The sequence below is a fragment of the Amphiura filiformis genome, chromosome 7 (assembly GCF_039555335.1).
Source record: "Amphiura filiformis chromosome 7, Afil_fr2py, whole genome shotgun sequence".
Lineage (NCBI taxonomy): Eukaryota > Metazoa > Echinodermata > Ophiuroidea > Amphilepidida > Amphiuridae > Amphiura > Amphiura filiformis.
This window is the reverse complement of record NC_092634.1, coordinates 57,585,562-57,612,323: the sequence shown is the minus strand read 5'-3', so window position 1 is coordinate 57,612,323 and position 26,762 is coordinate 57,585,562. Positions and strand designations below refer to the sequence as shown.

At 37.6% G+C, this 26,762-nt stretch overlaps 1 protein-coding gene across 1 annotated transcript; it reads left to right on the top strand.

Annotated features, from left to right (window-relative positions):
• The first annotated feature begins 16 nt into the window (after positions 1-16).
• Positions 17-26,445, top strand: LOC140157380 (2-phosphoxylose phosphatase 1-like). Its single transcript, XM_072180556.1, is given in 6 exon segments — positions 17-187; positions 19,121-19,273; positions 19,725-20,040; positions 21,820-22,440; positions 24,690-25,718; positions 25,721-26,445. Coding segments are annotated over 4 exon segments (1,989 nt in total). The 5' UTR covers positions 17-187; positions 19,121-19,273; positions 19,725-19,943; the 3' UTR covers positions 25,963-26,445.
• The last annotated feature ends 317 nt before the right edge of the window (positions 26,446-26,762 follow it).

Sequence of the window (26,762 nt, the reverse complement as noted above, 5' to 3'; positions counted from 1 at the left end):
TGAAAGGGTAGAGGTCACATTTTGGTGCATAGCAAAACATGCATGCAGGCTGGATATATGCTTGATTTGTGATGAAGTGTCTTTTGTGGATAAACATTGAAATTGTACACAGATTTTGACGAAACTGTGTTATTTTGAAGAAATTTCGAAACGTGGTCGGCTCTGCTATTCTTTAAAGAAGAGAGTGGTAAGTTTCTGGTAAAATTAATGAACAGTGAAGCTTTCAGATATGCATGTAATTTTCAGTGTTTTGTCATCACTAAAGTCTTATTCAGATTCCCTTTTACAAATTAAGCGTACTGCTAGCCGTCCAGCGCGTATTATTACAAGCCGTTCAAACCCAAGGGAACGTCCATATATATGAGCAAGTTATATGGAAGTCACCACTTGACTTCGATTATTCCGTGGTATCAAAAGCCACAAGTACTTGAGTACCATCACCCACGGTCAGCTGACATTATTTTAGCAGATTTAAAAATAAATAAAAATACATTTATTATAAATGAAAATGAATCATGATTATATGATTAAAAAAAAAAAAAAAAAAAATGTTTATTAGGCCGTGTAAAATTAATATTTTGGTTCTCGTCCCCTCCTCCTCAATTTCTGGGATTTGTCAGATTTTTTTTTTTTTTTTTTAGATTTTTCAATTTTTTAGACTTTGGAATGATTTATGAAATCTTCATACATATAAATAAGTTTATTAGAGAACAAGCATCACTTCCAAGTCTTTTTGTGGTACTCTAGGGGTTTATCCTCGACCCTCAGAATATCACATTTGAAAAAAAAAAAAAAAGGCCTCATCGTTTCCTCGAGCACTGTTGGAGAAGACCGAAAACTACTGACAATGCTAATTTTACATTGGAAAAAGAAAAAAAAAACACCTCCCTCCCTCATCAATTCATAAAAAATCCTCTGGACGAGAACCAAAACATTAATTTTATACGGCCTTAGTACTAAAGATTTATTAGTACTAAAGATTTATCATGTAAAATAATAAACAAAGTCGTCATTTTAAGAAATCATGACAAACTTAATAAATTAAAATCATGCTACTATGACTCTGAGTACTATGCTAGCCTACAGTGCCATCTAAATAAATTTAAATTAATTCATGAATGATAAATAAATGAAAGTTACCTGAAGAAATAAGAACATAAACAAATAAGAACATAAACAAATAATATATTATACTTAGCTGTACAAATAAACAAAATGGCCTATAAAAAGAAAAAGATAAAGAAAAAATCTGAAATGAATTCAGTGTAGGCCTATAGGCCTACATTTTAATTGTATTTTTACAAATTCAAAAATAAGATAGTGATATTAAATAATAAATAGTAATATTAGGTCTAGTAATAATAATAAATAATAATTTAATAATATAATATACATGTAGGCCTAGTAATAAATAAAAATAACAATAATAGATAATATAAATAAATAATAAAATAAATAATAAATAGTAGTATAATATTTAAAAATAATATTGATTACAAAAAAAACCATTAAAAAAACCAACATTCATCGTGTTATTTTTAATAATATTATCAAACTTATTTCTCCACTGAAAATTATAAAATAACTGAAAACAATTATAACTAAATATATTATAACTAAATATTAATTGAGTGACAGCCAATCGATCAAAACCCATCATATAAAACATCCAGGCATCCATTGCCAAGACGGCGTAAGAGGATTAGGTAAATAACAAAGAACTAGTATTATAATAATAAAGGACGTTCCCTTGGGTTTGAACGGTTTGTGTATTATTTGCGCAAGGTCCAATGCACACGCTTGACGTCGCGCGCGTATACGCGATGGTTAAGCTGTCAGATGATATCTGAATAAGACTTTATTTATGCAATGATATGATGCATGATCATCCATGGACATATGATTTGAGAGTCAATGTTTGAAGTAACAAAGGCGGTAAAGCCGGATAATAGCGCTCTTGTTAAGGTGGCTGTGTACTCTCAGACATGCATGTAGTAAAAGTGCAATAACTTTGTAATTATTCGCATAAGACATATAAAAGTATACATTTTTATAAAGGCAAGACATCAATAAATCTTAATATAAATACAGATTTGGGGTAAAAACAACAATTATGAAGAAAATCACAAAAAGTGAGTTTTTGGCAATATTTGTTAGGTACATCATAACAAAAAACACTCTTTCCAAAATATTTTATTTTGTTTTTAGCTCAATCTTGAGGCTCCATTCCAAAAGCGGTTTTTTTATTTTTTTGATATTGGCCTTATTTTTTGAGATATTGACCATATAAGGCATCAAATTGAACTTTTTAAAATTCACAAGCGCCTATTTGCACAAAATGATGCCTAAAATCGGAAATAGACCAAAATATAAAAAAATGAGAAAACCGTTTCTTGAGTCGATCATGCTTTTTACGATGATCATATTTGCTTACCTATAGATGCTGTATTTATTGAGTTATCGTGTACCTAAATCGTCATTTTACCGAGAAAATGAACATTGAAATAATGGCCGTTAAAGTTTAAAGTGGTCACATTTTGCCCTTTCATCGAATCTCACAAGAGAATGCGGCAGTTTTCGTTTTTCTACCTTATATTATGTGAACATCGGGTAAATCCACAGCCCGTTGAGAAGTTTGAGCGAAATCCATTCATAACTTGATATTCAAATCGAGGAAAAGAACTTGAAAAAACCCACATTTTATCAGCTAAAACGGAGCCATTTGACCACTTGAAATTAGTGTTTCCAAAGGATGCGCCACGCATGCAGATAAGCGTCGGCGTGTCGCGTAGCGTATCTGTGCGTTAACAAATTGCGCGACACATGGCGCGATGCGTTGTTGCTTGCGCGTGTCACCCCCGCTGATACAACAAAGATTTTCTCTCTTTTAAAATTGCAAACACGAATGAAATAGTGAAATAAAATCCATAAAATAGCGCAGTTGGAGTTTATAAATCTGGATTTTCTTTCCTTGTATTTATAAAAAACATAACAAAGTAACACATATCAAAAAGCTCAATTTTGCGAAAGAAACAACGTCTTGAGTACACAGCCGCGTTAATATCCTGGACAGATTATAAGAGATTAAATTGTTGACCATCGATCTTTGAGCTTGAGTCCCTCTCGCCCCGGGCCGGGCCGGGGGTCACTCCCATTGTGGCCTGTCATGCCTGTACATGTACACCATCCGCGATCATAAGGCCCTTCACAATTGAGTTTACTGTTCAAGATTTAAAAAATAGGATGAGGTGACTTTTAATTATTAATTATTGATTATCTATTATTTTCTTTATTTAGTATTCACAACCAATTGTCAACCCGTTTTGACTGGAGCCGGCATTTAATTATTACTATGCTTACTTTTACACATACCGTATTTCGTCAAATAGTCGCCCCCCCCTCAAATAAACGCCCCCCACCACTTTTTTCAACCAAGATGTTTCAAAAATGCCGATATTTCCATGCTATCTTATGTAGTAAGCTTATCAAGTTGCCCACATGGTCGATAATAGCGTCAATAATTGGCGAAAATCTGGATTGGAAACCCGGAAGTGAACCAGAAGTCAGTGTTTCTAGTTCATAGTTCGTCATTTTAGCATGAGTTTTAAGTTTACCTAATGATTTTAACAGGAATTATCATTGTAAAATTGACCTTGAATAAATGCCCCCCCCCTTGGGAAAATGTAACGCCTCGGGGGTGTTTATTTGACGGAATACAGTAGTATAAGGTACATTGTACAGTTATATGCTGTTTGTTTATTCATCATTATTGTTGATATGATACATGTTAGAAAGTAGCAATTAAAAGTCATTAAAAGCGATTTTAAAGGACAAAATGCAAAATATAAATAAAATAATTAAATATTTTGCAATTTTCAATTTTGGACGCGGGCGGTTAACAGTAAACTAACTTAACTAAGAATTGATTGTGAAGAGCCTAATCAACTTTTGAAAAGTACCCTAAACAAGGATTTAACCCTTGGGTAATACGATACCCTAAACAGGTAACACGCGCCAGTCGCGCCTGTTTTCACACCCTAAACAGGGATTTTATTCCTTGCATCAAATATCATACCTTAAATTCCATTTCTGCGTATTAGGAATTACAATTTTGCTACCCTTTTTTCCAATTTTTCATGTCTTTGACACCCTAAACACAATACACACGTATCGTGCCTACCCATGAAAAACTACCCTTTTTACACGTTTTTATGGGAGTGACCCCCCCTCTCCCAGGCCCTCTCGGCTCTTGACTGTGTGAAAGAGGCATTTCACTGTGTGACGATGCGCTACCTATTTTATTCGACCATAACTAGAAAGTTCACACATTTATTTCATTTTTGGTAGTAAAATACATAAGCTAAAAATGGGCAAAACAAAGAAAATTGTTATTTAGTTCCAGCACCTATGTTTCTAATGTGCATCACTCCGTCAAACATGACTGAATGTATGTACAGTCTTATGAATATTAATGATGGGACAAGTCATTTTATTATTGAATAAATAATAATAATACATTGTAATATCAGATTGTGTCATAAATACAGTACGGTACAAAAGCCTTCATTCATTTTTGCAGGGTAGGGATGATTCAAGTTCATACAAACTCTGAATTTTGAAAAACAAGTAGACAGGATTGGTGGGTGCACAATGCTGTCGATGGTTTTCTTGTTTACCAATGCAAGTTGGACGATTACATGGTAAACTACACAGATCAAATCTGCCAAGGGGCAGTGGCGGCGCCAATGGGGGGGGAACAAATGTCCCCAGTCAGAGAACTCTTTCCCCCCTGTTGCCCCCCAGAAAAAAAACCACAATTATGAGAATTTCCACTTTTTGTGGTAATTTTGCGCAAAATTTGTTGATTTTGCCCCCCCTAATATTCACTTTGCCCCCCCCCCCCCCCCTGAAAAAAATTCCTGGCGCCGCCACTGTCAAGGAGATATCCAGTCCACAGTCTAGCGTTGGTGCAAAGTTGTGTGTGTACGCTGTGTGTACAGAGGCGTTCAAGGTCAATGCACAATGCATACATTACCACACAACACACTAAGCAGGGATGTATGGAAGAGGGTATGGTTTTTCCTATGGTACAATGGCATTTTGTAACCAATCAAATTCCTTTTTTTTAGAGAGTAGAATCTGGCAAAGTATTTCTAGGAAATACCATTTGAGCCAAGTCAATCGGACTTTCTATTATCAAGTGAGGGTCGTCTATAGCACGCTACTTTAATGACACGGGGTGCATGTCAGTGTATTACGCCGTAAATCGAGTGAGATTTTGGGAATACCTTGCGGTTTTAGTGCTCATGTACGACAAGGTCTTTCATCAGATTTCCTTGAAAATCGGGGAAAGTAACGTTTAATATATACACGAGACAATTAAGAGTGAGCCAAAAAATAAAAGACTTTCCCTTTGTAATAATTGAAGTTGAAAGTGAAAAAAGACAATTTTCTCCCATTGCTTAACTGTGGGACCCCTTTTATTTGAGCAAAAGAGACTACTTTTCCATATGTATTTCAGGCATATAAATTCACCTGATACCAAGTCTGCATTTTGATGGTGAGGGGGATGAGGTTGTCAATTGGGTCACACTCACTCACACACCATTAGGCCCAAGGAGGATAGCTAGAAAGGAGAAGAAATAGATTATGTAATGCTTTGTTCCTTTGATGCCGATTAGAGATTGCGACAGGCTATTCATAAAAGTGGTACCATTGTTTTGAACAAAGGGCAGTGAATGGGTTCCGCCATTAAATTGGTCACTGATCCGGCATCATATTAACGCTTTACCCAACAGGCGAGTATAAATAAGTGACCACAATACAGTCATGTGTAAGGGCAGTCATGTGTAAAGTGGTACCATTGTACTCACGTATCCCAAATGTGCGCTTGTGCGGGCCTGAAGTCTATAATGGAGGCTTAAGTTGTCGATATAATCTTTTTTATCACCCACCTGACTTTAGACGCTTCATTTAAATAAATTGAATGCCCCTGCGGATCGACTACACATCAGAATGTATTAGCTGCCAGGTTCACATTTCTATAGTATTCTATAATGGTAATCGCTGCGTATACATGTACGCGTATAAGTATAGGCCTATAAAGGTTTTTTTTCACAAATGTCCATTTATCTTTTATTTTAAGAAGGAGATTGGCATAGAAATAGCGGCGGTGGAAGGGGTGGGGGCAGATTCTTCCCTGTGAGAAGTCTTGAGAGGGGATATGAGGGAGGAAAAGGGGAGGAGGGATATGGAAGAATGAGGGGGCCTACAGGAAGGGAGAAAGAGGACAAATGAAGAGAAAGAAATAATGAGAAGTAAATAAAATAATAGAAAGATAAGGACATATTTATATTGGAATGACAGGGAGAGTGAGAGAGGAAAAAAAAGAAAAGAAAGAGGGGGAAGAAGGCAAGAGAGAAAAGGATAGCGAGGGAGTGATAAAGTTAGTGTAGGCCTAGGAAAGAATAAATACAGAGAAAGAAAATAAAGGAAAATAAATGTAATAATAATTATTATAAAACTTAACACATAACAGCACTAAGCAGCCATTCGATGATATCAATGCCGTTGTGCGTTACGTAATTAATGAGCCCAGTCAGATGTATTTCGCACCCGCCAAGCACAAGTCACCCAATTTCGAAAACTGGATGTTAAATGTACACTCTCATGAATATTGATTGGCAACATTTTCCAATATGTCAGCGCTCTAATCGGAAACAATAGAACAATAGACCCTGCAGAGTGTTGATTTACCAGTTTGCTGGAAATCAAGTTTCAACTAGATTTAACCAAACAAACACTTTCAACAATCCAGTTCAAAAGGTACTGGTTGAGAGTGACCAGCTAAACTGCCTGCCAGATTAAGTTGTTACTATTTTAATAGTGAACTTGTTAGTAGTGGAAATGGAATTTGGTCAGTCACCTTTCCACAAGAGTTTGACTGAAGGGGAATATGCCTCCTGCCTGCATGTGACCATGGAAGATGGGACTGTATTATGATAATCCTGATAATAAAGTCAGTTTGACAGGGCCTGAGCGTCAGAGGTCATAGGGGTCATCCAGGGTAGTAGGTAGATTGTTTACATTCTTGTTTACCAGGCCATAATATTGATTGCCACAAGTTTGTTTATTTGTTTACAAGTTGTTACACCATAGACTTCAGAGTCTATGGTTACACTCAGAATACCATTAGCTGAAAGGCTTATTTGCCTACTATACAGGGTGTAACAATAAAATTTGCACAATTTTGAAAATAGAATGACACAAGTATGCCGCTTATTTTTTGGTTTGATATTTATATGTCTATCAAGATAATTTCTTTAGCCACCAGCTAAGCTTTGTTTCAATAAAATTGACGGTATATAAGTGAAGATATGGCCAATTATGTAACCTAGTCTTAAAACCGCTTGGGCCACTTTTGTCTAAGTGTTACAAAAGTGACTGAATAGAGTTGAACCATGGACCAGTTGGACGATGCTCTTATGATAGGCCGTTTTTAAACAATGAGGTATTGAAGTGGTAAAAATGATTACATAATGGAATATCTCCTTGAGTTTTTGAAAGTCACAACTAAGCACTGACATATCAACCTCATTTACTAGAAATCGTGGCTGCAGCTCAACAACTTCAACCCCAATTCACGTTGGAAGAGCGTATTTTTATGGTTGTGAGATTCGGTAGCACATGGAGTCAAGGAGAAACCATAAGATTGTTTATAGCTCATTTTCCAAACTCATGTCTTCCATCAAGGCATACAATTACATATAACTAGATAAGAAGTATGTAGAATTTGTTAACAGAGATGCTGGCAATAGTGGTCACCCCAGAACAGATAGATGCCCAGCTGAACTTAATTTCAAAATCTTATTGTTTTGTACGTATGCATGTTATGGATGCAAACACTGTTTTACTAATGATATCTCAGGGATATGAGAAATTACTTTATTTATAAGATAATTTGAAAGAAATTTCATGACTTCATTTTGGAAAAAAAAAAAAAAATCATATTATTGTTAAGTTCATGTTAATTATATGAAGAAACACCACTTATAATTCTTTTGTGTCAGGCCTTCGCTGTTTAGTGCACAATAAGCATATCTACGCTGGTTCAAATTTGATATGCGCAAACATGGCAAAAGTGGCCCAACATGTTTTCTGGATGATTTAATTCATCGGACATAACTTTTGAACCCAAGCTAGTAAAGAAACCAACTAAACGTCTATTTTTAGCCAAGATATTACTAATTGCATTGCATATAACATTTGTGCCATAACGCTTTCAGTTTTTTCCTTAGAAGTCAAAATGCAATTGTACAACTTTTATTGTTACACCCTGTACATACTCAAGCAATTAAACATTTATCAACTCACAGTGCGAATTTCCCAGGAATTTTCATTTGATTGTTGTGAATTGTAATACAGTCAGCACAAAAAATAATGTAGCAGTTCATGAAACATGACTTACAGCCAAAGTGAGGATCAAAATCATGGTAATCATATTGACTGCAAGGATGTTTTCTTTAATTTGAGATATCAGTGATAGAAAATGATGCAAAAATATTAGTTACTAGATGCAAGATGTTGTAATAGACCACAAACCTAGCTGGGACGTGTTCAGTGCTGTACGGTGCAAAAACTGATTGATATTATGAGCCAATGACTCCTGTAAACGTTATAAATTTAGGCACCCAAATTTTGCTCCCAATTAAAAAAACCGAGGCGCCAACTCGTCGTATTCCAACCGCTCGAAGTCATTCTGCCACAATAGTTTAAATCTACAATTTTAAGTTTTTTAGGCTACTAGCTTCATTTAGAGTATAGCTGTTGGATTCCTTGATTTTATTGTTTCATCCTCTTTCTCCTTGTTCCTAGGATTCGCCAGCAAAATCTAAAAAAGTGATAAATGTTTCACTTTTTCTAAAACTAATTATTAAGTACATGTAGCAAACAAACAATTATTTCCTGACTGTAATAAGGTCAGATTTTGAAAAATTAAAGGCATGAGGTTTCATTGCTCACAAGTCACTAAAATATGTCATATTAAATTGAAAACTGTTTCATTTTTGTCTCACCTGAACTTTGTTCAGGATGGGACTTAAGGTCCGTTCATACTACCACCGCCTTTGCGGTGCTTTGCTTTGCGATGCCGATATATCGATTACTTTTTGCCGCAACTCAACGCAGCTCGTCGCATTTCCAAGTTAAAATGTATTTAAGTTCATTGCGATATCGCAATGCAGTAGTTTGCAGTATGATGCAGTGCGGCACCGCATCGCAAAGCAACACATCGCAAATGCGGTGTTAGTATGAACTATTTAGTAATCACTATTTCTGTCTGTACGTGGGGGTGTGTGTGTGTGGGGGTGGGTGTGTGTGTTGTGTGGATGGATGGATGTATGTGTGTCTGTCCGGAGCTGTATCTGGGGAACCGTAAGACTTACGGCAACGCTACTTGGTGGGAGGAAGGGTATCCAAGTTTGCTCCGTAACCTATGTTTTCGGTGAAAAATATGCAAATTAACATAGCTAATTTGCATAATTATGCAAAAATCAGCGCAAATTGATAGCGGAGTTTGTGGACAGCTATGATACACATCTGCTGATCACCTGATTAGTTTTTCGGCGAAAAGTATGCGCATTTAGTTGTTAATTTGCATAATTTATGCTGAACGCTTCTACAAATATGGTTGGAAATCCGCCTTGTGGAGCTGTATCTGGGGATCTGTAAGAACCCTAAGCGCTATGATGATGAAACTTGGTAGGGGGTAGCATGACCAGAGGATCTCGACCTGATTTTATTTTCAGCGCAAAATATGGTAATTAAGTACCTAATTTGCATAATTTATGCATAAAATGCAAAAACCTATTTTCTCAGAGACTAGGAGTCGCACGTTCTTCAAACTTGGTGGGTGGGTGCATCTTCACCCATGACCCCAGACAGAACGAGTTTGTATTGGTTAGTTGGTCAAGGCCACCCGAGGTCATCTAGGGGTCATCTGAGGTCAAATTAGTAAACACTGTCGTATGGGCATTAAACTTGGTGGGTACAGTCAACATTTAGAGTCAAATTTTCGGAAAGTTATTTCAGGGTCATCCGAGGTCACCCAGGGGTCATCCGAACGGGCATTAAGATCAGAAGAGCGGCGTGTAGGGGAAGAGTGGAGAGCACGGTCGAACATTTAGAGCCAAATTTGCGGAAGGTTATTTCGGGGTCATCCGAGGTCACCCAGGGGTCATCTGAGGTCAAATTACTAAAAACTGTCGTATGGGCATGAAACTTGGTGGGTATAGTCGACATTTAGAGCCAAATTTTGGAAGGTCATTTCAGGGTCATCCAAGGTCACCCAGGGGTCATCTGAGGTCAAATTACATAAAACTCATATGGGCATGACACTTGGTGGTTACAGTCAACATTTAGAGTCAAATTTTTGGAAGGTCATTTCAAGGTCATCTGAGGTCACCCATGGGTCATCTGAGGTCAAATTACTAAAAACTGTCACATGGGCATGAAACTTGGTGGGTACAGTCATCATTTAGAGCCAAATTTTTAGACAGTCATTGCAAGGTCATCTGAGGTCACTCAGGCGTCATCTGAGGTCAACTCACTAAAAACTTTCGTATGGGCATGAAACTTGATGGGTACAATCAACAGTTAGAGCCCAATTTTTGGAAGGTCATTTTGGGGGCACTAGGGGTCATCTGGGGTCAAATTAGTAAAAACTGTCGGATGGGCATGAGACTTGGTGGGTACAGTCACCATCAGCCTGGTAATTGTGCCCAGCCGAGACCCACCAAAATTTAGGGGTCAAAGGTCAAATTTCAATATTGGTCCAATCAAGCTCAAATTGAACAGTAATCGCAAAAGCAGGCGGTCGCGAAAGCAGGTGAGACTCGTGGTTCGAGAACCGCCTTGTTAGGACTTGATGAGACAAAAAAATGTGTTGAATGATCCATTAAAGTTATGTGTTACTGTTTATGAGCTTTCTGTGTTACTTTTTAATATTTGGCTGACTATATTATGAGTTTTTTTGCCAAAAGGTTTCAAAGCCAAACCCTGCTTGTTCCCAAAAAGCTCATTAAATTCTTTTTAACTTTGACACCATCTTGAGTACTTAAAAACTATCAAAACTTTTGACCTATCCTATCCTATTTGCTGGCGATTAAAAAGTTCAACAGTTGGTCGCCATTGGCTCCAGGGATTGAAGGTTTAGTCACATCAGAAAAAATCAAGTCGCCAATGCGACTAAAATGGTCACATCGTACAACACTGGACGAATGGACGTGTTTGTGTTTTGGAGCTATGACCTTTGACCTGACCCCAACACTGAGGTTTATTGTCACTGAGTTTGAGGCCCGTACTCCTTACAGATGTCCAGATCATGAAATTCTAAGATTTGACCCCAGATGACTGCAGGGATATTCTGATTCCATAGGTATTATTTTGTCCCCGATTTGTGGACCATTTTGCCGAAAACTGTCCGTCGTAAATTGGTGATTGATTTGCATGTTAAAGCTACATGGAGAGACTGACACTGCCAAACCACACTACATTGTACACTGCCTTTGTGTGTACATTTCTTATTGGTAGGGTGCAGGCCTTATTAAGTATGCCAGTGTAAAATATAAGACACACCAGGAGCCAAAATTGTGCAACCATGGGGTAAATAAAGCCTGGGTGCCTGCTAATAATATAAGCCTTCCATCCCCTAAAAAACCCATATTTTCAATGAAAATACACACCAAAGCAATATTGTAGAAAACTTGGAGATAAAAAGGACATAAAGAAGAAGAATGAAAAAAAAACGCTGAAAAAAACCCCAGTATATGCCTGCTAAAGTTTTGTAATAAAACTGGAGATCTCTTGTTTTATTCACTGTGTTCATGTCTCATGCATGTGTATTATTGAATCATTGATGCATAAAACTGTGTGTATATGCCGCTATTCATGACACATCTTATTTATAAGTCAGTGGCGTAACTAGGAGGGGGGGCAATGTGCCTGGCGCCACCTTAGGGGGGCGTAAATTGACCAATTCAGCATCAATTCTCGCGCCTCAAGCGATGAAAGTCAAAAGTTTCATGCGCATACAAAATCAATTAAAAGAACATTTCAAGACCGATATTCAACTTCCAGTAACCAAAATTAATTAGTGGTAGGCCTTACTTGTCCAAAATTTTTTTATACTTAAAATTTGCTATTTCATTCCACCGCCTATAATTACCTTCAATGCGTGTATTAGCGCACCAATTGTTTTAATATTGAGCAGAGCTTCACACGGTCATTTAGGACTAGGAGATTTTTTATGCTTAAAATTTGCTATTTCATTCCAGCGCCTATAATTATCTTCAATGCGTGTATTAGCGCACCAATTGTTTTAATATTGAGCTTCACACGGTCATTTAGGACTAGGATCCCAAGGACGGACTTCCGCGTTTGCGATTGGCTAATCTGATATGTCGTCAGCAATAATTGGCCTTATATGGCAAATTTCGTCATGACTTGATTTTATAACATCTAAAAATAGGAAAGGAATCCTCATTTGCCGTAAAAGTGATGTCTCGGCAGTATTTTGTCAACTTTTCACATGATTTACATCATAAATTTACCTTGGGAAATTAGCTCGTTTTATCCATCATAAAAACAATAGAAAACAAAAGCTTTGACTGACAGCAAGTGCTCGTATTATCGGATTTCGTGTTATTTACCTCGTATTAAGGGGGTACTACACCCCTCGATAAATTTGTGTCTATTTTTGCATTTTTCTCAAAAACTAATAACACAGTGGTAACAAAAGTTATGTATATTATAGGGGCAAGGACTACACTTACTACACTGGAATTTCAGTGACCCAAGACAAGTGGTTTGTAATTTATGATAAGAAATAAGGTACCGCTAGCACGTACCACATTTCCTATCATATATACTGAACTGTTTGTCTTGAGTCACTGAAATTTCAGTGTAGTAATTGGATTCCTTGCCCCAATAATATACATAATTTTTATTACCAGTGTGTTATTATTTTTTGAGAAAAATGCAAAAATAGTCACAAATTTACCACAGGGGTGTAGTACCCCCTTAAACAGTTTATTTTGTACAGTAAATAATAGGGGAAAATCGGGACCACGAGTTTCTGTTCGTAGTAAGCGGTTTCTTGCATTAAGCGATCTCGTATTAACGAGTTTCCACTGTAATTAGTTTGAAAAGCAACTCATTAGCTATGGCCGAGGTCTGAGTGAATGTGTCAATGGTTTAGCTTGTAATAATAAGCTTCGTTCGATCTTCATTAATTTTCATAAAATGTGTACAGTGCAATGTCTTCATTTGATCTTTGTTTAGTAATAATAAGCTTCGTTCGATCTTCATTAATTTTCATAAAATGTGTACAGTGCAATGTCTTCATTTGATCTTCGTTTAGCGTAATGTGTATGCATGCTTAATTAGTTAATCAAGATTTACTAATCTTCGTCGAAGCAAGAAATGTTCTAATGTGAACAGGGTCCATGTGAGTGTAACCTCGAGCTTGATCCCTGACCCCCGGCGGTGACCTCGCTATTTAAGTCTTAGTAATTTTGAATTGAAATAGTATTCTTGGCCGCAATTTTGATAGAAATTTGTGCATTGCAAATTTATTGAATATTATGTAATCTTTATTTCTTCACAATATCATCAAAACGTAATTTCAAAAATATATGTCTACGGAAAAAAATATTTATCTACGGAAACTCTTACCATATTAAATATTTATATTACTTATTTTGCAAATACATTGGAAGACCACCCGCTGTTCTCGGGGTCACATTCCATAATGCTAATATGTCTGCGCCCATGGGTGTCACTCACGTGTCCAGAAAATTTTTCCGTGAAAATTTACCTATTAATTTTGACTGTTCTATCTTTCTAGGTAGTACTAGAACTAGTTCTAGTTCCTCGAGGGGAAGGGACTGGGGGGTGCGCGCAAAGCGTGCATGGTCAACGAGGTGCTTGCGCTGAGGACTGGTGGATTTTGTAATGTCAGAGAGGGGTTGTCATGGTCCCATACAGGCACTGAACTAGACTGCTCTGCATTCCCCCTTTTTTTGATAAACAATTCATACCTAATTCCATGCATAAAACATAATACATCTCCAGTGACTGCCCTGCCCAGAGAAAAGAGGCACTTTTCTCATGGATGGTCGAGCTGTTGGATCAGAACAGGATTGATTTTCCATGGTCAGAGGGAGGGGATGATAAATTAAAGTGGTCTACTACAGTAGACTAGCACTGAACAAGTGCTAGGTAGTACTGAAAGTAGTGCTCCTACATATTTTGTTCTATACACCTGGACACCACTATCATCTCCTGTTGTACCATGGACTGTAGACAGTCCATGGTTGTACACAATCTATAGGAACATGGTTGAGTGTTGACTTACAGGAATTGACTGGAGGGGAATTCTTTACAGAGTGAGCAGCACTGGCTGGTACTATAAAACATGCTGCCCTCCAATTCCCACAATGCATCTCCATATCTGGGGAGAGGGGCTGAACTTTGGTTTTGGTAGTTAGGTACCTGGTCATATGTCGTGAATTGGTACATCAAATAAGGTGGAATACACAAATATTTTAATCAAGTAAAGTTGGGAGTACTGAACCTATTGCCTGAAGTAAGGCATTGTTCATGTGTACATGATGTTCGTGTGTACAGTGCACAATGGCAGATTTTGTATCCACTCTTGTATCTAAGGTCTTTGATATTGATCAATCAAATCGATCATGCAGGCCGCATAACAGCAAAACCATATTGAGCAACCTGTTCTCTCCCTAACCAAAAGCAGTTGTGCAGTTCTCCTGCAGGCCTACAACTATCTACTAATCGTCTTTAAACAACATTGGTGACTGCTATAATACACATATTAACAGAAAATAAGAGAAAGCATGTATTCATGTTCTTTTGCAGCTTCTGAGAGCTTCTTAGGAAGGGATTATATCATAGATACTGGGTTGCCCAGGGTTGCCCATTGGATTAAGTCATTAATTAAACCTGCAGCATAATTACTTCCTGTATGAGTGACACAGACTCACCTGGTTTGTGTTGTCTTGATTAGTGACAAGTACGGGGAAATGAAATGTTCTTTGGTGCTTTATTTGGAGTCTGTGCTAGGTTTTTTTTTCAATTTGAAAACAATATTTAGGCTATAGTGGCAAGTTTTCTGTGATTTAAAAACACCAAATTCTGTGATTTCCCTTGCGTAGTTTTGAATACTAAATTCCATGATTTTTCGTGATGTAATTTCAAGGATGGAATGCCATTGTGCTAGGTAGGCCTACAGAGGATGCGCACCGCTAAAAATCAGGGTAAAAAGAAGTTACTTGCATTATCTTTTTAGTTGTTTTAAGGTTGATATTTTTGAATTTGAAGACAGACTTCATTTTCATTATTTTTACCTCACATTCTCATTATTTTGTCTTCATTTTTATTTTTCTCAAGGAAAAACATGTTTTCTGTGTTTTCCGTTTTTCTGTGACACGGAAAACTTGCCACTTTAAAATCTAGGCATTAACAACTAAAATCCGGGGATAACGCACAAGTGTCTTGGTGAAGAGAGTCATATCACTTAAGGCTGTGACCTATCGGGTAATGACGTATTGGTACCGAGGTAAATTTCAGGCGGGTAACGGGTACCGAAATTGCAAAAAAACAAAAAACAAAAACAAAATTTTTTTTTTTTTTCAAAGTTTTTTTTTCGGTTTTGTAGTGTTTATGGACCTAGACCTAAATGCTAGGATCATGGTTGACCTAAAAAAAAAAAAAAAATTGAATTTTGCACATTGTTTTGTAATTTTAATATGTAAATTGATACATAGTTTTCATGTCATACTCTATTAATGATATCAAAATGCATTGAATTTGAATGCATTTTTTTTTTTAATTCGGGTAATCCGTAAATGGAATTTGTATCCGGGTAGGGAAAAAACGGGCGGGTACCCGAATATCCGGGCTTGAGTCACTGCCTTATTATCACTGTAGATAGCGGGTTCTCGGAGCGGGTTCGGGGAATTTTTACAGGATGGGCAAGTGTAGCCAACAATCGGGCCTATTGCCCGGAGCGGAAAAATTTGTAACAAGCTCTTTTATTATGGTTCATATGCCCTTCCTTTACCAGATGAGTCACAGGGAGAGCATTTTTTTCTTGCAGGGATTTGAACCTGGGACCTCTTGCACCAAAGGCAAAGATCTTAACCAGTGTGCTACACTGCTTCCAAATGATTGTATAGGCTTAGCAATGCAGTAGGTTTGTTGGAGATTATAACATCTTATAGCGTACGTCATAATACTAATTGTAGAGAATTTGTCCATCCGTCCGTCTGTCTGCAGGGGCATTTGCTTCAGGGTGCACAATAGTAATAAATTTCCCTATACTTTGTGTACAAAATGGCCTCTATTCAAATGGCACTACCTACCTTACGAAGCGACTCGATTTTTCAAAGTGATGTTTTCCTGACTGACAAACAAACAAGCAAGTAAACAAACTAAATTAAATATATTGGTGACCATTGAATTTTCGAGCTACCGGACCACAAATGCAATACATTTTTTTCACCCAATTTTCAAAATAGAAGCACTTGTGATTTTACCTAGAAGCAGCCGGTTTGAGAAATACATGAAAAATCTGAATAAAAGCGTGGAATCTTTTCCAATCTTGGCAGATGCTTAGATTCAAGCCTACATTTATTACCTGGCACAAAATTTTTCCCAAAATCTGCACAATTTTTTTGGTTTTTAATATTGATTTATAGGTGGGTAACTTTTACCGAAATGTAAAAACACCGCAGATCAGGACGGAATCCCACAAGAGACATTATTTGGTGATGTGAAATCTTCACGGACCTCAAGATGTTTGATTTTATAATTTCCTAAGAGTTTTAATACTAATTAACATTATATAACTTCACTTTGAGTGACCGATCACAAGTTGACATTTTTGGGGCCAAATTCAACTTGGCGCCAAATTCAAATAATGTGCTATCTACTGTAGATAGCACATGTATTGGAACAAATTAAAATCAATTTATTTTGACAATGTTGATCCCCATCTGTAGGCCTATAATGTCTGAGACATGAAATTAATTTGGTAATGCACACAAACATTGGCAAACAAACAAACATAAAGGCTGCTGGAGCTCATGACACAGGCCCTGGATTAGGGCGTGTGTGTGTGTGTGGGGGGGTAGGCAGGCTAAACTTATGACAGGCAGCAAGACGGACACACAGATATGACAGAAGCAGGGAAAACATGACCACAAAGGCAATGCATGAATTATGCAAGTGTTGAATTACATGGGTCTTTGATCATGTTGGTGAAATCATAAGCTTAGCCTACCCCCCCCCAATCCAGGCAGTTTCATAACAGTGCCACCATACCGATGTTTTCTCCTTCTCCAATTTGGCTGCCTGTCATAATTAAGCTTAGCCTACCCTCTCCCACACACACACCCCCACCCACAAAAGGTAAGCTTACCTGTTCAGGTATTGACCTAACATTGCCTCTATACTGATATTTCTCCAAGTCTCCAATTTCGGGCCATAACTCACCTTAGCACTGGTAGCCTAGTAAATGTTGCTTTTTCTGCAATTTTAGCTATAAATTATATTAATTACAACCAAAAACACCTCATCAGTCAATATGCAAATGCTAATCAAAACTTGTTTGGCACAGGTCTAACTTGCTGAATCAAAACGTCTTCCGTATAGGCTCACACACATACTCTCCCTTGAGGGTGCACAATAGTAATAAATTTCCCTATACTTTGTGTACAAAATGGCCTCTATTCAAATGGCTCTACCTACCTTACGAAGCGACTCAATTTTTCAAAGTGATGTTTTCCTGACTGACAAACAAACAAGCAAGTAAACAAACTAAATTAAATATATTGGTGACCATTGAATTTTCGAGCTACCGGACCACGAATGCAATACACTTTTTTCACCCAATTTTCAAAATAGAAGCACTTGTGATTTTACCTAGAAGCAGCCGGTTTGAGAAATACATGAAAAATCTGAATAAAAGCGTGGAATCTTTTCCAATCTTGGCAGATGCTTAGATTCAAGCCTATATTTATTACCTGGCACAAATTTTTCCCAAAATCTGCACAATTTTTTTTGGTTTTTAATATTGATTTATAGGTGGGTAACTTTTACCGAAATGTAAAAACACCGCAGATCAGGACGGAATCCCACAAGAGACATTATTTGGTGATGTGAAATCTTCAGCACCATGTGCGTAATGTGCACTACGCCATGTGCATAATGCACGCTGCACCATCGTCTGTGTAAATGATGCAAAGCCAACCACTTACATGCCACACAGGGTTATGATAACTGGTAGCACGCACAGGATTATGATAACTGGTATCAGAAATTGGCAGATGAAAAAGATGAAACATCCACTCTGAAGGATGGAGTACTTTCATGGTTCATTTACCCAATTTTAAATACACAATTGCATGGGGAGAGCAGTCAAGTCTAAATTTAATCTACAGATATTGCCAATGAAATTAGATTTTTTCCAAGCAAATATCCTAGTAAATTGCCACTGCCAGGAATTGAGCCCATGATCTCACACTTCAATCAAAGATAACCATTAGGCCACAATCCCCCCCCCCCCTCCCGACACACATTTCCCCAACCCTTACAAAGATGGTTTCAGTGTCTTTTGAAGGTGAATCTTATAGCAGGAGCTACATATTTCCAGTTTTACCATTTAACTCAAAATCTGCAGTATCCTTCTTAAATTTAATAAATTATCTATTAGAAAATGAATCAACAAAGTCAATAATCACATATTTCTATAGGTTTTGCTGTTCGTGAGTTAAAGCCATTTATCAAAATGAAAGTTTTGGGCATTTTCCTCCTCCTGAGGACAATTTTGCTCATGGAGCTGAGTATGGAGTGAAAATGGCACACCTTATATCAAGCCATGGCATCTCCTTATAGAACACATACCATTCCTCTTTTGTGGCAGCTTTATTTGTCTAAATATTTGAGTGAAACACCGCTAGGGCTTGTGCCCATCCAACTCATCGTAAGCTGTGTAATTCAAGTAAATTTTGATGCATGTTATTATTTTTATATTTTTCAGGAATAACACTAGCAATATGTGAAGGGTACTTGTTGCAGTAGCTGTTTACAGGACTCATGGTGAAGAGTTTCAACTCACATGGAAGCATTTAGATAGACATAGAATTATGTGTTCTGTGTAGTCTCTCACACAGTTCCACCCATCAGAAACATGGTAAGAAGACTATCAGTGAGTTAGTCTAAAGAGTAGACCAGTGTTTTTCTTAGTTACCAGACTACAGTTTGACCACTAATGTAAGAAGCAGTACTTAAAATAAGTAAGATTTAATCTTTTCCTTTCCAAAGGACTTTTCTAGGGAAAGATTTTAATCTTACTCATGTTTACCGACCTAGAGTACCAAGTAATTTAAAACCGTAGTATTCCTTAATATTTGTGGGGATTTTTAAAAACTGAAGGTTTAAAAAAAAAGAAGATAATCAAGCGACCGACCCAACTTTTCCATTTTCCCACACAACAATTTTTTTTGGGCCTAATATCACCACCTTATATTTCAACATAAAGAGCTGATTATCAGGTAATTTGAACTGCAGTTTCCTTTGACACCAAATAAATGAAGTGTAGAATTTCCTTTTCTTTACAATGATTTGTTTCATTTTTATTTCAGATTCTTAACTGATAAGTGATATGAGAGACATTAACCTAATCCTGGTTAAAACCAACTCACTTGATGTGCAACTCATGTTAACACTATACCAAACCAGGTTTACATTGTACGGCAATGGGATGTAGGAGACAGAGCTCACATTGTGCCAAACCAGGTTTAAGTACTGCAGTGAGATGTATAAGGCAAGGTTAACTCTGTAACCAGGTTTATCACTGTGAAATGTGCAAGATAAACCTGGTTAGCTGCAATATGTGGTCTTTCAGGAGGCGATATCTGTTCTTGTTGACAGGAGTGCTCATTGGATTAGCTGTACTCTGTAAGTAGCATTACTTTGTACATAACCAGTTATGCAATCCCAAGATAGGAGCTTCTTGATATTTATACTAGGAATTTCAATTGAATGAACACAGCCTGAAGTAGCATGACAGTTGCAACTGTGCGTGCGTAACGCAGAAGTGAATCCAATCATGCCAACGCACTCATAATTGGTTAGTATCGTACCCAAGGTCGTGCGTTCGTGTTGTAGTTTGAAATGCGCGATATACATTTGTGGTTAGATCATGTACAGCTGTTGAAATCTGTGTTCATTTAATTGCAGGCATGAGAATTTTTAGGCTTAAGCCTGAATTTAGGCTTTTTTTTGGTCCAAATTTCCGCACTTTCTTTTAATTTCAGCCCGTTCTTGGCCTTTTAGCCTAATTTCACACGCTTTTCAGGCTTTTTCAAACTTTTCAGGTTTTTTCATGGATGATCATTCTAATGCCTGCAATAATGTAATTCCCAGTATAAGTGGGTAGGTTTTCATTTTCCATTCAAGTGTGCTGAAATTGATCAGTTACAAGACCAAAATAAAAAGGAATGTCCTATAGGATCCAAATAGGATTCAAGGCATTCAAAATCTCATTAATTTTCTTCGAGCACTGTTGGAAAAGACAGAAAACTTCTAACAATGCTAATTTTACATTGAAGGGGGAAAAACAAAACAAACAAAAAACCTACCTTCCTCTTCAATTCATGAAAATCCTCAGGACAAGAACCAAAACATGAATTTTATCAATTATATGGCCTTATGGGAATTTTGTTTTTTATTTTTATTTTTATTTTTGATACTCCTACGGTATTTTGGCGGAATTTATGTGGGCGTGTTTAGACAAGTTGAGATTTCCATACCCATATTGTTGTTTGCAAGTCTTGACTGGGGATATTGTCTGTTCAAAGCAGTTCTACTAAAGTTTGTTCAACTTATATAAGGTGGAAAATTAAGACTCGTAAATACCATGTATTATTTAATATAGAATGGCATAGAACATAATTGGGTGCAATGCTTAGGCTAGTTGTGCATTGCGTAATATGGTACTGGGGCACGTTTATGTGAATTTACGTGAGTATGAGGTGGGACTTTATTGATGTGTACAGTAACAAAAGCTGAATAATTTCCGCCTTATCTAAGCTGAACAAACTTTAGAAGAGTCCGCACTCTGTCCAATTTGTCCCCTATGGAGAGCAAAACAGTGTACCTCCCTGGGACCTGGCCCCTCCCAATTGTTTCATAATGAACCTGGTAAATTAAGTCTGTGCTACAGACTGAATCCACAGGGAAAGAAAATACTGGGTACCACACACTCACAGAAACCAGGGTGGGTTGTGCTGTCAAATTGCCGCCAGTTTTACATATTCAAGTAATTTTCTTGCCATTTTGGGCTATTCCATTTGAAATCCACACTACCCCTGTGGAAGATTTAGCTTAAGTCTTCCACAGAGGGAGTATAAGTTTGTAATAGAATAGACTATTGGGTAACTTCCATTTGAAATACTCACTCCATTTGTGGAAGATATAGGTATAAAATCCATAATATAGGGGGAGAATGGGTTTCAAAATGATTAACTCTGACCAATTACATTTAAAAAACATACTCCCCCTGTGGAAGATATTTCCAAAATCTTCCACAGGGGTAGTGGGGATTTCAACTGGAATAGCCCATTTGCATACAGTTCTTTAATATATGCAATTCATTATTGTACATCTAATTTCAACTTTATTGTTCATTTACTTTCAAATTGTATTTTATTTTAAATTATTTTACCTGATCTGCAGATTTTGCCAGGGACCACCAACCAGTATTACCATCTCAGGAACGTGTCAAAGGTCATCATGACCAGCCAATCAAGGGCATAGTTCCAGTTATACCACTCAGGGAAGAAACCTATAAGCTTATTAACGATGAGATCCAAAATACAGAATTGATAGATGATAGTCTGCAAAACAAAGACCAACATCTAGATGTAGAGTTGAAGACTATAGAGATATCTGTACCCAAGGGAGAAGAAGTACACAAACAAGACACCAGTGAAATTGATTATGGTGCACACATCCAACATGACCCTGAAGTAGATAGGCCTGTTAGCAATGCCACTGAGTCAACCGCTAAAAAACATGAAACAAATAGTATCACGTATGTAGTACGAAAGGACAACTCAACTGGGAAATACAAAGAGCAGCAGCTGCATACAAAGGTTGGAAAACCAAACCATATTGGGAACTTGAATAGCACTCAGCCCAAGGTTCGCATCTTCCACGTAGAGCAAGGCAGTGGTGGTTTGGATGATGATGACTTACAGCAGGGGGTGCAGGACAGGAGTCAGGGGAGCCCCAGTTTTTGGCGCAGAGTGGATGAGTACTGTAATATACCAAATAAACCTGTAGTAGGAGAAGAAGGTTTGTACTAAGTCTGGGTTTAATATGGGTCAATTGTAAAGAAACTGGTTTCAAGTTCTGTTTAATTTGAGGAGAAAGAATAGTTCAGAAGTGTTTCAGCTGCAAGTTATGAATCATTAATAACCATCTGAATATACAGCGTGTCCCAAAAGTAACTTAACATTGTGAATTTGCTATATCTCAAATATTTCCTACTTCATACCAAAATGGAGAACATATTCACGTAGATTGATCTTTTAGAATTATTCTGATACCAAAAACAGCATTATTGATGACCCCTTGACCTTTTTGTGCGACTGTATATATGTGTGTATCATACCCACAAAAGCAAGATCATTATAATTATGTTCTTTTGTTCAAGCACATGAATGATGTGCTTCTCTGAACAATAGAGTTGGTTCACTCACTGCACACGCTACATTTAGGTAAGAAAATTCATGGATTACATGTCCTAACGTAAGCATGGTAAGCGTGAATGCTGATTTAGATTATAATTAGGATTATATTGACAATATTAAACTTTAAGTGAAGATGAATTTCCTATAGATCAACGGATTCAGATGGTATGGTTCTTTGCCGAGACGACGTCAGACAAACTCATTCAAGCGAAGTTTAAGCAACATTTTAATGTAAATTAACCAGCCGAAATACAATCAAGCAACTAGTGCAGAAATTCCTATCAACTGGATCTGTTCATGATCTATCTCGGGCAGGACGTGGAAAAACAGGAAGATCGGCTACAGACATCGATATCATACGAAGAGCGGTGGCGAAAAGCCCAAGACGATCAGTACGTCGACTTTTAATGGAAAACAACGTACCGCGTACAACTGTTCACCGAATCCTCAGAAAAGATCTTAAGCAGTTTCCAAATAAAATCCAGATAAAGAGAAAATGAAGATTACGCATTGAAAACAAACAAACAAACAAACAAATAATCAAACAAACACAGCAAAATTAAACAAAACAGATTTTAAAACAATAACACGTTATATCGTGTTATCACGTCTCAAATGCGAGACTTATTTTGCGTTTATAAAAGTGGGTTTTACTGCATGCGGTAGATATCCGTTAATTTCATGCCAAAGGGTCATGTGAACTAAAAGAATTATCTACATACTGTGCAATTTTTTTAACAACACTATTAACCCAACGCAAGTTATGGCAAATTCACAATGTTAAGTTACTTTTGGGACACCCGGTACCTGGTGTTCAAAACTGCCATCAAGGCTTAATATAAAGAATTTCATCTGATCAAGGCCAGTCAAAACTTATGTTTTTCTAGACGTTTCATCAAATATCGGTTGACTTCATCAGCAGTGTTGCTGTTTTGAAGTGCTGTGTGATATTGAACTGGCAACTCCAGAAGTTGGAGCAACATCAACCGCTGTGTCAAAGTTCTTCTGCAACACAGGATCGTACAGATGTGAAAATTGGTAGGCCCCCTCATCACTGTTTAGGAGCTTGCCGCTGTTCCTCCAGATCCAGATTGCTTCTTTGATCCATCTTGTCTTGCTGTTTGTTTTGATCAGATGAAATTCTTTTTGTTATGGGTAATCTACAGACCTGATGAATTTATTCAATGCCATCAAGGTTACTCTCACCAGTTATTCAAGTAAATCATAGGTAACAGAAGCACAAAATACATCTCCCATTTGACCCATTCCAATCTGAGGTCAGTACCTACACAAGAAAAAAACTATACCAATATTGAGAGTTAGGGAGTATTTGCATGGTGAAACTGGCAGTAAATGTCAAACTGTAATATTTGTTAAATTTCTAATTAAATATGGCCAAAAACATACATTTTGGGTTTCATTTGTATGCTGTAACAATCAATGCTCTCTGATGCTTAGCAAACACATCCTCTATTCTATAACCAATTATTTAAATTAACATCAAGTAGTAAGATTTTAACCTATACTCAAGATCTTGAATGCCAAAGCTTTTAATTTTGTGACTGCGATCTTATGAAAACATGCAATATTGCTGGTTTTGCGCCCTTTCCCCCAGTTGCCAAATATTGAATTTTTCTTTTTATCGCCAGTTAGATCTAACTAAATGATCAGGATTGTAGTGTGTTTCATTTAGTAAAACAGAATATAATAAGAAATGTTTGTTCCCAAATGGAATCGGGAGTTGGAATCTGAACTTGCCTGACAGAAGCATGTTCTTATGATAGAAACCATTGTATGTTCTTCATAATATACTTGCATCATTTTGATTTGTTTGATTTTCATTCATTGCAGGTCGTGTTCCATCAGGTGACTACCATCTTCATTCTGTTCACATGGTGATGCGTCATGGCGACAGAACACCTATGGGTGAAATTAAATTCCCATGGCTCAAATGGAACCCAAAATGGAAATGCGATTTACAAGAAGCCAGTAAGAAACAGTCGTTCTCTCAGCTTGCAGATTTCATAGCAGCCGCATCAGCGGGCCCATCATCTGGCGAGGCACCTAGTCCAAAAGTAGCGATATATCTGCAACGTTTACCAGTCGGTGCAGAATCAAGAGCGTGTGCTAGAGCGCAACTGACACCCCAGGGCTGGATGCAGCAGATACTGCTTGGTCAACACATGAGGGAAGCATACTCAGGGGTGCTGTTTCCTAAAACGGCAACATGGAGAGATCCGGTGGTACCTGTACAGGTTCACAGTACTATTAATGCAAGAACACAGCAAAGTGCATTTGCTTTCATGTATGGGTTACTGCCTGATTTGCAGTACCAAGATGGCGCTCGCATTCAGCGAGTCTGGAACATCAATTTCTGCCGTGGGATTAAGTGCAGCTGTCCTTCATTGACTGAGTTAGGTGATGTGAAAGACAAAATCCAAGGAAAGCAACGAAGAGATTACGAGTCCCTCAAAGAAGTACACAAGGAAATCAAAAATATTTTAATGCCGTCTTTATCGAAAAAAGAACAGAAACTTTATAAACTCCCTGGTGTGAGCGAGTTGCAGGAAATATTCTTTGCAGCACTCTGCCACAACAAATCTCTACCTTGCAGAGGTCCAGAATGCGTAACAGTAGACCACTTTAACAGTATCGTAAAAGGTATGGATGATGTAGCGGAGGAATTGCGCGCCAGTGAGGACAGTCCTCACATCCAATATGGCCGCTTGTATATGCATCCATTTCTGTCTGTCGTATCGGGAGATATGAAAAATGCAGGCAATAAAACCACAAAACCACCACAGTTTAATCTATTTTCCGGACACGATTTGACGATATTAGCGCTTCTTGATGCATTAGGCCTACCCGACCACCGGTGGCGTATTATGCATCACATGTGGTGTTTGAATTATGGACGGATAGATTCTTTCAGCACTATGTGCGTATTTTGTATAACGGGAGGACCAAACAAAGCATGTACGTTTCTGTCGCGCTAAGAGTTAACAAGGACGGGCTGTGTCCTTTGCCGTATTTCTTGTCTTTCATTAAACAAGATAATATGCAGTACTTTAAGACCAATAGCTATGCTGAAAGTTGTCAGTTACAGTTTAAAGATTTAGGATGATACAACCACCAACCGCCTCAACAGGTAAAATCCCAGCATCACCTGTTAAGGAGAGCCAAATCGCAGCCAATCATTCCATGAAGTGTGAGTGATAAACTGCTACACACATACTGCATATTTTACGTTCTTTCGCAGTAACTTGAAGATATGCAATGCTCTATCGCGTAATATGAAGTCACTCAACACTGGCATGATTTGTTGGACATGCTCGATCAGGCCCATGGCTCATGAATATGCGAGAATTCACAGCATACAAAGCATGGGGACTTTGCCTGTTGGAGGATGGTCTATATTTCTTGTCTGTGATCCTGATTATGTCATATTGAGGCTTAAAAAAAACCAAGTTTGTTTCCTGTGAGTTTTGTTGAGGTTACTGGCAACTCATCACATCAGACTGTAGGCCCCTCGTCCTTGTTTAGAGTGTCATGTCCTTTTCTGCAGATCCAAATGGCTTCTTTCAGGCACCTGGTAGTCTTATCAGCTTCACGACTTTAGAGTGATCAGCGATCAATGACGTTAGACTTTAGACTTGATCATGAAGCTGATCAGGTGGCTGAAAGAAAGCCATTTGGATGGGCAGAAAAGGCATGCACTCTAAACAAGGATGAGGGAGCCTACGCACTCAACAACATCTTTAACCAACTCTTCACACCCTACATGTATATATATTATAAGAAGGCTGGGACTTTGTGCATTTTATTTTTGTGGAGAGGTACATTCAACTGACCATATCTCAAAATGTAAACTTTAATTTGCATCATCCATCCAATCACCAAGCTGCTTTCACTTGTGCTTTTCAA